The 13487-nt window shown below is 30.9% G+C and overlaps 1 protein-coding gene across 1 annotated transcript in view; it reads left to right on the top strand.

Annotated features, from left to right (window-relative positions):
• Positions 1-5087: 5087 nt before the first annotated feature.
• The window catches only part of LOC140051989 (long-chain-fatty-acid--CoA ligase 5-like), a 28495-nt gene continuing 20095 nt past the window's right edge, over positions 5088-13487 (top strand). The window contains exons 1-3 of the mRNA XM_072097351.1: positions 5088-5201; positions 6927-7082; positions 13266-13380. Of these exons, the coding sequence (XP_071953452.1) occupies positions 6930-7082; positions 13266-13380 (268 nt within the window). The 5' untranslated portion in view covers positions 5088-5201; positions 6927-6929. The remainder of the gene's footprint in view (positions 5202-6926; positions 7083-13265; positions 13381-13487) is intronic.

A 13487-nucleotide genomic window follows, 5' to 3' on the forward strand; every position in this document is an offset into this window, starting at 1 on the left:
TATTTCATTTTCTGTTTTACACGCTTGGGTTTTAAATAGTAATTTACATGTAAATAGATGTAGGCCTATTTGAAATATTTAAGGGTAAAAATATGGATAACATGAATGAATCCATTATATCCAAAGAATCAATGCGAGCACACGAGCCTGATCCCTAATTATTTGTTTCCCCTAGACTAGTGGGAGGTGCCATTTTATCATAAATTGTATGGGCGAGAGTACAATGAACGGGAAGCTCGTACCCTAAGACCAGAACGCATAAATATTTTTGACTGTTAAGTGGGTGGGATTTGTTTGTTTTTTTAAACCATTATTTAGAAGATGAAAACAAGGTTCTTTTTATTGTCCATTTAATAAAAACATTAAGAAAAGTATTTGTGTGATTTAAATGTAAAAATTATTATTATTGTTTTAAACAAAGAAATAAATTTAAGCCTTTTGCAGCTTATAAAAATACGTATATATCCGAAAATAGACTTTGGATCGGAGGTCCTTGTTTATTCAAATAAAATAAATTCCTATTGCTAGATTCTTAAACCAATATCAACCTGTACAATTAATGAGTGGATGATTCATAGCTAAATCAGGAAACCCAAGTTCCTCAATGTTTTAAATAATCATGTAGCGCAGATATTAAATTAAAATTAGATAATGATATTGATATCCGTCCATCGATGTGTATTAAAAACAGTAAAAAGTAAATGCGTTATGCATATAACGTCGTTAGAGGACTAGCTCATTGGGTGTGAACAGGAACGGCACTGATCGGTTATTAAAAGTTCTACACTGGCATTTAGTACAGGTTTTTGTTTTAAATGTGTTTATTGTGTTGTTTCTATACACCTTTTATAATTAAGTTAAACCGAGATATGGTCACTTTTAAGTACAGTCGACATCGTTCCTCTATGATTCCACCCGACTATTTGTTCAACGATCTAAAAGTAAAGCTGCTGTGATGAGCCATTTCTGTCATCGCTCCGCGCCTCTGGAACGCACATCATCTGGAACGCGCATTCAGTTGATTTTAGATGAACGAATTCTGTACATTTATTTAAACGCCATCTTGGTTTTTATCCAAAATTTTTAATTACTTAAAAGTATTGTTAGGCGCTCTGTTCTTGGTAGGGTGGCCTACAAAAAATAACATAATGAAAATTAAAAGAATGATAATGATGATAATAATAATGATACTAATGATGGTAACGGCAACGGCAACATCAACAACAACATCATTAATAACAATAATATATATAATATTAATAATTCATTTCATTTATTTTACTTTTATTTCGGAAACGTAGTGTAGTTACAAAATCAATTGCATAAATAAGTTTAAATAAAAAAGGCAGACACAAAAAAAAAACACCGGTATCAGATCATCTCATTATTATTAATAATAATAATTGTAGATTAATTCCAATTTGCCACCTTTTATTCCAGTTCTTATATCTACCACCATCGTGTGATATTCTCTTGAACCTCTACTGTACAGCACCTTCACTTCCTTTAGGTCATGAGCGATCTCTTCCATTTCTTTGTTTTCTTTCCACAAAGAAAGTTATAGAATCATTTTCATGTTACATTGGTGTTTGTTTCTCTTGGCCTCTTATCTTATTCAACAAACATTAACATTGTTTTTACCAAATGTATGCAGATACAATCAATTCATTTCTATCTTTTTTACGCCATTAGGTAATCCTGTTATCTCTTCTCTTCCATCTCAGGGAGAAAGGGATCTATTTTGACTGTCGGTATATAAACTTTAAGTGGATATTTGCTTCGGTAATCACTAAATTGAAAAAAATCAGATTTTCAAAAAAAACATTTAATTCCTTTAAATAAGATATAAACAAAATATACGTTTTCTCTTTTTATATATAATATAGAAACAAACCCCACAATAGTAATAAGCGAAATGAGAAGAATAGAGTTAATTACTGATTGATAAATTTAAATAAATTAATTTAAAAAAAAGTTCAAATAGACAGTAAAATAATATATTTTGTCTCAAAAATAATTAAATATAAATTGCTTATATCAACAACTAAAAATTTATTTTAATTTAAGGCAATTAAAGCAACAGAATGCAGAAAAGATGTGTCATTTTCGAAAAGACCGTCAAGCTTTTAAAAAAACATTATACAAACAAATTAATATCTAAAAATAAAGTAGTTATCTTTAGAATCAATGTTTTTGAACACATTTAGGCCAACGAATGAAGCGTACGTTAAACATCAGTGCAATGGTACATGGTTGTGGAAGATGCCATCAAATTGAAGATCTGCTATGGTATTGCTGACGATTATAGTTAAATTGAAGGTGGTCATTAAAGAGAACAAAGCGGTTAAATACTATATCATGAAAAATATCAATATCAGAAATTTAAGTATATTTTAAAGTAAATAAAGGGCTAGATATGATCATAACAAGCCCTTTTTAAAGTGTAAAATAACCTTTTTTTTTAGAATTTGTTCTAATACAATAACTAATGTATTAGTGGAAAGAGAGTAATGGGGTAAAAAGTTGGACATTTAATGAATAGACCATATCATATTTCAGAAGCCTGTTGGTCAACCTGGACACCTAGATATATTGCAGAATTTTTAATGTATCACTTCGTACATATGTCATTATAAGCATTATTTTATAGCAAAAAAAGATATTATGTTGGTATTTTGACTGGATAATTGTTACCGTGTGATAAATTTAAATATATACTTAGCCTACATATTTCATCTATTAAGTAGGCTTACTGAACTACACTTAACTATAATATGTAGACAAGTTCGGAACTTCTAGATGATGTATTTTGAATTCATAAAACAGATCTACTACTATAATCAAATTAAATTGTTCGTGTTGAACAGTTGGTTTATCAACAATCATCAAGATTAAACTTGTCACCTTTGAACTTTTCTAACACAATACAACGTTTTACGATTTTAACTACCACAGGAAGCAGATGTATTGTTAGGTTAACCATAACACCTCCACACTGTCAACTACCCTTTGTGTTAACAAAGCGAAGATGATTTAGCAGATTTATTCAATTCAGTGGCATTTTAAATTGAAATTCCGAAGTATATAGAGACAGCTTAACAAATACAGAACAGCAAATAATAAATAATAACAATCCGTATCTCATTGTTTGAATTAGTAAATCAATTAAAAATATTCTTATAACTTTCCAACATATTAATGAGTAGGTGATCCTTTTAGAATTGAACAGATCCTTGTGTCTAAAAGAAAGTTGGAAGAAAGAATGTTTGGATGAGAGAAAGGTGCGCGTTTTGTGTGTAGAGGAACTGTTTGCAATTGTGCCCGGCAGACCCAGCAGCCTATTGGCCTTTAACAAAAAAATCACAATAGGAATTGACACTTTCAATACCAACCTCTTGAACAGAGTAGGAAAAAATAATAGGTTTTTTCTTAAGGAAGCAGGAAAGGCATTTCTTAGACCTCAGGGACATTTTCCAGTCACAGACCAAACCATCCAGTTTATCCAGATCCTCCTGAAAGGCAATGGAATCCTCGATGGTGATAATGATTTATAAATCTTGAGGTCATCAGCGAAGACAAGGCAGTTGGAATTTGGAAAAATATTAGGAATTTCGTTTACAAACACATTAAATAGTAAGGGGTCGAGAATAGAACCTTGAGGTACGCCACATTGAAACATTAGAGGATTTGATATAGCTCTATCGATAACAACTCTATGCAGTCTACCATCAAGATAACTAGTGATGGTATGGACACATAATCGGATTACCGGATGATACCCCAACCAAACAAACAATGAAGGAAACTAACAGAAAAGTAAAACGACCCGTAGGAAGACCAAGAAATAACTGTATGAACCAAATAAATAATATAATAATAAATAATAACAAACCATCCTGCCATAAACAGACACAAATGGAAACAAATTGTGGAAAGAAAGCGTAATGTCGGAAGACGGAAAACGTTCAGAAAAAGAAGATGCTAAATAATGATGGGATAATTTATCAAATGCTTTACTAAAGTCAGTGTAGATTATATCAGTACACTGCTTTTTTGTTTCAATAGCTTCATACACGGTAGAGAGGAGCGTGGCAAGATTTGTTTTGCACGATCTACCGGGCATGAAACCATGGGATAATGGGAGATACATGACGTAGTAATTGCTTGTTAACAATTCTTTCACGAATTTTAGGGATTGTAGGGATATTGATCTGTAATTTGAACTTTTAATTTGGAGCCATTTTTGTGTATTGGGACGATATTGGAAATTGTCCACATGTTTGGAAAGCACCAGATGAGATGGAAACATTACAAATATTTGTAATGGGTGAAGATAAGGTACAAGAACAAAATTTAAGAATATGAATACTAATTGGAACTTTCAACTGCCTTATCAACACTGATGGACCTCAAGAGATGTTCGCATTTGCGTAAAAAGATGACATTCTCTTCGTGACAAACATGTTACTAGCACTACAATAACATTCTCAATGAGTTCTTATAGCACACCTCCAGATTATGTAACGACTGAATAAAAGCACATAGACACGACTTTTGGGAGAGCTATATTTAACTTTGAATTCAACAAATCGAAACAATGAACAGCATTTAAACGACAGTAACAGCCCACCTAAATAGGAAAATAGATAAATTGAATTTAACATATTGAATTATAACATAACATGTAGTTCATAGTAATTGATATCATAAAAAAACATACTAATACACAACATAAGGTATATAAGAATAAATAAGATAATAACTTAGTCAAATAAAATAAAATATGTTGTGAACATTACAATTAGGCCTATTTATAACACAACAGCATTGACATAGTTTAGATTTAGCCAATGACTTACAGGATTTGTCCATTAAAGATTTACTTCTTGAAGTGAATGTACAATAATTTGTTATTAAGTATTTTCTACGAAATGTTATATAATTGCAAAATATATTATCATATGATAATTCTATTGTGACATGTATATAAATATCTGAATACATTCTTACTTAGTCCAACACATCTGCTCGTGTGAGGGCGGGCACCTATGATTCTGCACATTATTATTTGCGAGTGCTCACAAAATTAATCAATCGATATTATTGATCTTTGCCTTGATATTGTTGGTTTGGTTAAACACATATCGGTTGTCGTGTCCTGTGATTGGCGCTGCCCTGGGAAAACAGTTGCAATAGTAGTGGTAGGTTTCTGTAAAAACAAAAGATTTGTTTATTATTCTATAGTTTTATAGCTAGCTAGGCTTAGCTAGGTAGAAAGAAGGCGTTTATAAAGTTACATCCAATTCCCCGGCCATCCAAGCTAGGCTTTATTTTAGAGTTATAGCGATGTTTCACGGAGCATTGTTTGGGTCATGGTCCTGGAGGTATAATACCTCCATCCCCTAAGTTCCAACTCTACTACGACACCAAACAAACGGAACGGAACCAAACGGAAACAAACGAGGCTCAGAATGTTGCAAATTACCTACCAAACGAGAGTAGATAATTGTTAATTAATTATAAAAACGTTATAGCAAAAATCAATCGAATTTATGTTAAAAACGATATTAGCAACAAAAACTGAAATCAAACGAGAGTATCTATGGCACGCCTATAGTGCCTATAATAGGAGAACAATGAGTTCAAAATTGGTTCATAATTCACAACACAAATTAAAAACAAGAAATATTTCTTACAAAAAACGCTGCTCATTTGAATGTGTCATTTTATTGTCACACAATAGTTATTTTACCTGAAAAAAAATTAATTTAAAACAACAAATACTTAAAGATGTATTGTCCCTTTGACTAATTCCCAAAAAATTTTTTTTTTTTTATTTCGAAAAAAAGTGGGTCATTTTGAAGTATCATAATAGTTATTAACTTTCACATAAAATTAGTAAAAAAAAAAATAATTTAACCGAAATACAGATGTTTTTTTGTTCAAAAAATAACTTTGACTTCCAGTCAAAGTTTTCAATCAAAACATATCCCATAATGCAATGCACTTGTTTGGCTACTCTGTTTGCATAATCATAAAACTTCCTCGCGATCTGTGTGAAAACACCTTCTCAACCGTGATGAGTTGTAAACAATCCTAATTAGCATCATGCATAATGCATACTCATGGTTTGAAATCTTTGTTTACTTTCGCTTGCGACGATTTCTCAGATGAAATGTAATCTAATTAATTTACCTGTTAATTACGTAAACTGTTGTTTTTGGCTCGAATTTTCGACTTAAAGTGAATAACTTTAATATTACTTTGGTATGGCCAATTTAAATTTAGAATATTTTTTTTTTCCTTTTTTGTGTTTCAAGGGACAATACATCTTTAAATTGTCTGTCAGACAATTGTTTTGGGGTTTCTTTTCTCTTTTTATATGTGAAAAAATATAATTTTTGTTTACAGAAGTGAATACTCAATTTCTGTCACTTTAGTTAATTTTATTGCCAAGGTCAAGTCTGGGGGTCACTTCATCACACTAGATATTCCAAGTGTGAAGTATCATATTACAAACACAAACTTTAATGGACTGTTTTGATAATAATTCAATGAATATCTGACAGTGAATTACAGTCAAAAGTCAGTATTATAGTCAAATGGGATAAATACCAGAAATGCTTTGAGATTTGTAATTTTAGCCTAATAGACTCTTTTCCAAGACGTTTTTTGGGTCTAGTAGCTGGAATCTATAAATTATAGTGGAGTTTCCATTTTCGCAAAACTGTCGTCCTTAGATACTGTACTATATCTGCTGCTTGCTTTAGCTTCTGATTGAGTAGTCCTAATGGGACGTAGCGGGCTAGAGCAGCAGCATGAAAAAAAAAATTAACATGAGCCGAAATATAAATATGCTTCCTCTGCTTTCATTATTTAATTGATTATATTTTGAATTTTTTTTATATCTTGGATGTTTGTTGCAGGCAATGTCTGTAGAAGATATCCTTAGTTTCCTTGGTAACAAGTCAACTGTTTTAGCAGTTGGTGCTGTTGCGTTGTCTTCATCTTATTACTTAGCTACAAGACCATCCCCTGTAAAGCCGGTCATTGACCTCAACAAACAGTCTTTAGTATTGGAGGTAATTAATATTTTGTTTTGTCAAGTTTTATATTATAATGTATTTTATTTGAATTGACAGAGGACTCTTTAATAACAATTCTTTTTTAATGAAGACTTTAAAGATGGTTAATAAAATAATGTAAGGTAGGCCTATAGTATGCATTTATTGGTTTTAGGGAGAGGTCGGGTGGTAATTACTTTGCAAATTCTGGCCAAAACCTGTCCGGCCGCACTCAATTTGGCTTCCAAAATTTATTTAGGCTATTTGTGTACTACATCTATTTATTCTTTTGTGTGCTTTTGTTTTACCATCTTCATGAACCCCATGATGTTAATTAACTATGAATGACTTTACTGATAATTAATTAATTAAAATCCACATAAAGTAATATTTATATTAATATAACAATATTGAATTTAGGCAATATCAATCCTGTTCATGTGATAAAGTAATATTTATATTAATATAACAATATTGAATTTAGGCAATATCAATCCTGTTCATGTGATTTTGTGGCAGGCTAAAATTTATGTTATGTCTGTAGAATATTAGCCTGTGTTCTGGTAACATGTTATCATGCACATATGGTAGGATAGTATCTAATGCCTAATTTTGTTATTTTATTTCTTTAAATGAAGGTCTGGAATTTTAAACCACTAAAAACAGAAAGAATTTCACGATTAGATTTGTATCAGGCACTAAAGTAACAATAATTGACCACTAATGTAAAACTAATATTACCTACTAATAATAAAATAAACCACTATTGCAAAATCTTAACCAACAACAACAGTTTAAACACTAACAAACAAACTATTCATTTAAACTAAAATTTAACATTCAAGAGAAAAAAAGAGGGAATTGATAGGGAAACAAGGCTTGCCGGTACGGGGCGCCGTATGGGACAAAGCTAATTTTGTCGAAATATTACAATTTTGTAATTCATTTTGTATTGACAAAATTCATTTTGTGTTGACAAAATTTATTCTGTGTGGACAAAATTAATTTTGTCTTGACAAAATTCATTTTGTCTTGACAAAATTAATTCTGTGTAGACAAAATTAATTCTGTGTTGACAAAATTCATTTTGTGGCGACAAAATGTATTCTGTGTAGACAAAATTTATTCTGTGTAGACAAAATTCATTCTGTGTAGACAAAATTCATTCTGTGTAGACAAAATTCATTTTGTTGCAACAAAATTTATTTTGTCGCGACAAAATAAATTTTGTTAGCCGAGCCTACTCAAGCGTGGGACAAAACGTTTTAACATTTAAATTAGAAGGCGGCGTTGTTATTGGAAACTCGAAGATTGACAGTTATAGGCCTACGATCAAACAGCTCGCGAATATCATTTTACGACCTCCTCTACACCGGTGAACTTGAATACTTTGCGTCGAGTATAAGTACAGTTTATACTGACGTATAACAATATTATTGTATACTTAAAATTAATTCCGATTCAGCAAAACGGAACACGTAGCCCTCCCGGGTAGCCCTATGCCTACCAATTTTGGTAATAAATATTAAAGATGGTTGAAGATTTATATCGATACCGATAATATTGATAAAGAAAATGACAACACTATTTACGATAACATCTGATAAGTTGAGTAGTAATGAAATGATTTTAGTTAATACATTTATTTTAATATAATAGTTAGTATAGGCCTATTTATTCTTATGGGAATTGCGTCGTCTATATAGGCCTACCAAGTTTATTTGATAGGAATACTAAATTGCTAATAGGCCTAACTCAGGGGAACAAAACTATGATATATCTCTTAAGACATATATTAATTGTCTCTAATTGGAATAATAGAGATATCTTTATTGAAAAGATATCTTGGTTATAACAGGGATATATCTCTATTGGAACCTAAGATCTATATTTTAAACTAACTACATCTATTAAAAACTAAGATATTTTAGTTGCCTAAATAAATGACAGTTTGGTACGCCATGATTATGATATTGCAAATTGCATATTATTATATATTTACACCCTCGAAAGATATAATTCAACTTTGACCAAATAGTTATATGGGTGTTCACACAACTGACATATGGCGCCACTCAAGTATCCATTCCCATGGCAGTGTATATAATCTTTCCACCTTCTCCATGATTGATTTTATTTATTATACATTGCTAATTGCAAATAATTGTTTATAGGTTTACATTGTTCTTTGTACTTTTAATGTACGTATTCAGTCTTTGCCTGGCTTGATAAGATTGATGTTAAATAAAAATGCATTTTCCACTAATAAAATATGGAATTGTATCGAGAAAGTATTGTAATTTCGGGCAGAATGGTTTTCGGTCTGGAAAGGTCATTATTACACTGTCTGGGGTGTTGATATTTATACATCAAATGTTCGAATCGAATCGAATAGCCCCATTATTGAAGCTTTACCTGAAGAGGTCCTAGACAACTTGCGTAATCTTGGAGAAGCCCAGACCCTCAGTCAAACCAGAATGGTTTTCGGTCTGGAAAGGTCATTATTACACTGTCTGGGGTGTTGATATTTATACATTGAATGTTTTATGGCCAATCAGTCCTGAACCTAGCCAACGTAGGCTACCTGGCCTACTTACTACTGTAGGTTAAAGGTTATTAGGTTTCGCAGGGTGGATGACTGTTATAATAAAACTAACGTGAGCAATCTTTTGTAGTCAGTTCTTTAAATTTTTTTTTTCAAATAACGGACAGCTAGCTTTCAGCATCATTATTTCTGCAATGATTATTATTATCTTAAAGATATATTGTCACATGAAAAAAATGTTTTTTTAAATCTTTTTGTTGAATATGTTATTTTAATGTCACATAATAGTTATTCACTTTCACAAAAAATTGGGTCTGAAAAAAAATTATTTACCTGAAAAAACTGTAATTTAAAGCAAAAAATGGTCAAATTGTCTGGAAGCCAATGAGTTTTTGGGTAATTTAACTGTTTATTTTGTCTTTTTATATGTGAAATAATTTTCCCCCGTTCTTTTTTCTTATGGAAGTGAACAACTTCATTAAAACTGCATAATTGCCTATTCAAACTCGATTTTAAAAATCTTTATTTTTTATGATTTTGGGAGACAATACATCTTTAATTTTAAAATAAAGTATATACATTTTATAAAATTAATAAATAATATTAATAAGCCCCATTACTACAATTTTACTTAAGTAATAAGCAGGGCTCTATAAAAACCATTTTCCGATTTTTTAATATAGAATACATTATAATAATAATTATTACTGACGACGTAGATATTAAATTGTCAAGTATGAATACTGATCATATCTGATATTTTCAGGGGTCCCTGATATTATAAAATAGATTAATATGATAGCAATAGAGACGGAGGCATGCTCAGCCATAATAACTGAACCAATAACAAATGTCAAAGATTCGCGCGCTATCATCATTTATAGCTTCACCCTGTCTTGCCCTTTTCACGTTTAAACTCCGCCTTCTAATTTAAATGTTAAAACCGAGCCTACTCAAGCGTGGGACAAAATGTTTTAAAAAACGTTTTGTCCCACGCTTGAGTAGGTTTGGCTAACAAAATTCATTTTGTCGCGACAAAATGAATTTTGTCTACACAGAATTAATTTTGTCTACACAGAATGAATTTTGTCTACACAGAATAAATTTTGTCTACACAGAAAACATTTTGTCGCCACAAAATGAATTTTGTCATTACAGAATGAATTTTGTCTACACAGAATTAATTTTGTCCACACAGAATTAGTTTTATCCACACAGAATTAATTTTGTCCACACAGAATGAATTTTGTCTACACAAAATGAATTTTGTCGTTACAGAATGAATTTTGTCGCCACAAAATGAATTTTGTCGCCACAAAATGAATTTTGTCGTTACAGAATGAATTTTGTCTACACGGAATTAATTTTGTCAACACAGAATTAATTTTGTCTACACAGAATGAATTTTGTTTACACAGAATTAATTTTCTCGAGACAAAATGAATTTTGTCCACACAGAATAAATTTTGTCAACACAAAATGAATTTTGTATTGACAAAATTAATTATGTGTAGACAAAATTGTAATATTTCGACAATTTATTATCAGTGGGAGAATAGTTCAATTTACACAGTAAAATCTCTATTATTTTATACACAATTGTTGTAAATAGAGAGGCATTTTTAACAAGAATATTTCTTACAAAAAACGCTGCTCGCTTATTGTTATTGCTAAGGTCAAGTCTGGGGGTCACTTCATCACGCCTAGATACTTCAAGTATCCTATTACAAACAAAAACTTCAATGGACTGTTTTGATAATAATTCAATGATTATCTGACAGCGAATTATATCATGGGACTCATAAATACCAGAATGCTTTGGGATTTGTCGTTAGACTCTTTTCTCAGCCGTTTTTGGATTCAACAGGTGGTACCAATAAATTATAGTGGAGTTTCCATTTTAACAAAAATGTCAAAGTGTAGTACTATAAAGCTGCTTGATTTCATCTAATGAAAGAGTCATCTCGTGTGACGTAGCGGGCTAGAGCAGCAGCGTGAAAAACTATGAAAAATAAATGGTGTGGTAAAAAATGGTATTAGATGACAAAATATAGGTAATATAACATGAATTTTACGTTTCTAGTATATTCAATTTCAGTGTTTTATTTTCATGCTATAGAAAAAATTATCCACCGTATATCCACCATCTTTTTTCACCCTCTAGGGAGTCACCAGACATGTTATTACATAGGTTAAACTACCTAACTGATAAAAAGTCTTCCTGGTTTTTATAGCAGAATTTTGCATTTGACCATTATAAGAGAAATTCATGTTTTTTTCAATTTTTTATTTATGTACAATTAACCAGATATTATATTTAAGATTCATGCCTGTAAATGAGCATAACATAATTCTAAGAAATCTAAACAAATTAAGGGATTCACAGAGGGACAGACAGGAGTGTCTGCAGGTTTAAGAAAGGTTTAAATTCCAACAGCATTCATGAAACAGTATGTGAATCAATGGATAAATAGGCCTACTGTATGCACACACAAACAGGAAATAAGAACTAGACTTGAAGTCCTCGCTTTGATGAGTTAGTTTTCTGCAAAGCAAATGCCACATGCACGTTAGAAGATGTTAGAAAATGTGCACAGAAAATGATTATGCAATTATGACACCTGAAGAAAGTTGATTAGAAATTAATTTTTCGCATTTATAAATTTTTAATGCACGTGTGCGTAACTTTTGGTGAAACAATTGTAAAAGCAATTTTAACTCCACAGAAAGTTGGCCCTTGATGAAAATTACCAAGTGTAAAATAAAAAATGAATTTTAGTTTTTAATATACAAGTATGATGAATCATTGAAATTAATGAAATTGTGCGCAAGTTGGACTTCATTAAAAAATAGGCTTACAACTTCACGTGAATGTCTATGTTGACAAAGTTATCATAATTCTTTATTCACCAAAGGCAAAACGGTATAAACAAATAGCTTTCGCTAGTCAATGGTTTACACCTGATTAACAAATATAATACTGTTCAGTGCAAACGATTTTGATAACATAATTATACAATAATGTAAAAAAAAAACCACAATAATGACAAAAAGAAAGAGGTGGGTCAGCATTAATCAGTATCTCGATAATAGTAGTTCAGTTATATTTTTTACGAAATGTTATGTTGTGACACATTTTAGAGAAATGCAACCAACAAAAAAGAATATTGAGGCAGAAAGATACAGACAAACAAAAAGGATCCCATACAATAACATTAACAAGCCTGCCAGATAATTAATAATACAGAAAAAAAAAAGATGATGATTCCATACATTCACAAGTAGTTATCTGCCAAAGTGCGGATAACTAATAAAGGAAGACAAAGCCAAAGATTTAAATTCCTAAAATGTTTCACCACAAAAATAACAGGAAAATATCCTACAATTTTCTAATGTAATATGTGTGGTTACGTTAGTGATTAGTGGTTGATTTTTGTTATTTAAATTGCGGTGTACAACTTGTTTTGTGTTCAAACGTACAAACATACAGTATACAGTACTTCCAATACCAGTATTACATTGAAACATATCAAAGTTACTGTGTACATTGGATGTACTTTTGAAACCTATTTATAGCAGAGGTACAAAATGAGTGTTAACTGTTAGTGGGTGATGATTTAATAAACACAAACCAATACAGTACATGTTTTTAATAGGGACCTGAAAGAATTCATGTTTCACCTTTAATGAAAAATGGCAAACTTCTTGAATACCGGTATGAAGATGTCAGGACAGTTTATGATGCCTTTTTAAGAGGCAAACGAATATCTGGTAAATAAAAAAAATGTTTCATTTTTATATTTATTCATTTACACATTATGATAATGAGCATTTTTAGTATTTCATTTCAAATAAATTGCCCTAAAATTTTATTTAAA

This window comes from Antedon mediterranea, chromosome 6 (assembly GCF_964355755.1).
Source record: "Antedon mediterranea chromosome 6, ecAntMedi1.1, whole genome shotgun sequence".
NCBI lineage: Eukaryota > Metazoa > Echinodermata > Crinoidea > Comatulida > Antedonidae > Antedon > Antedon mediterranea.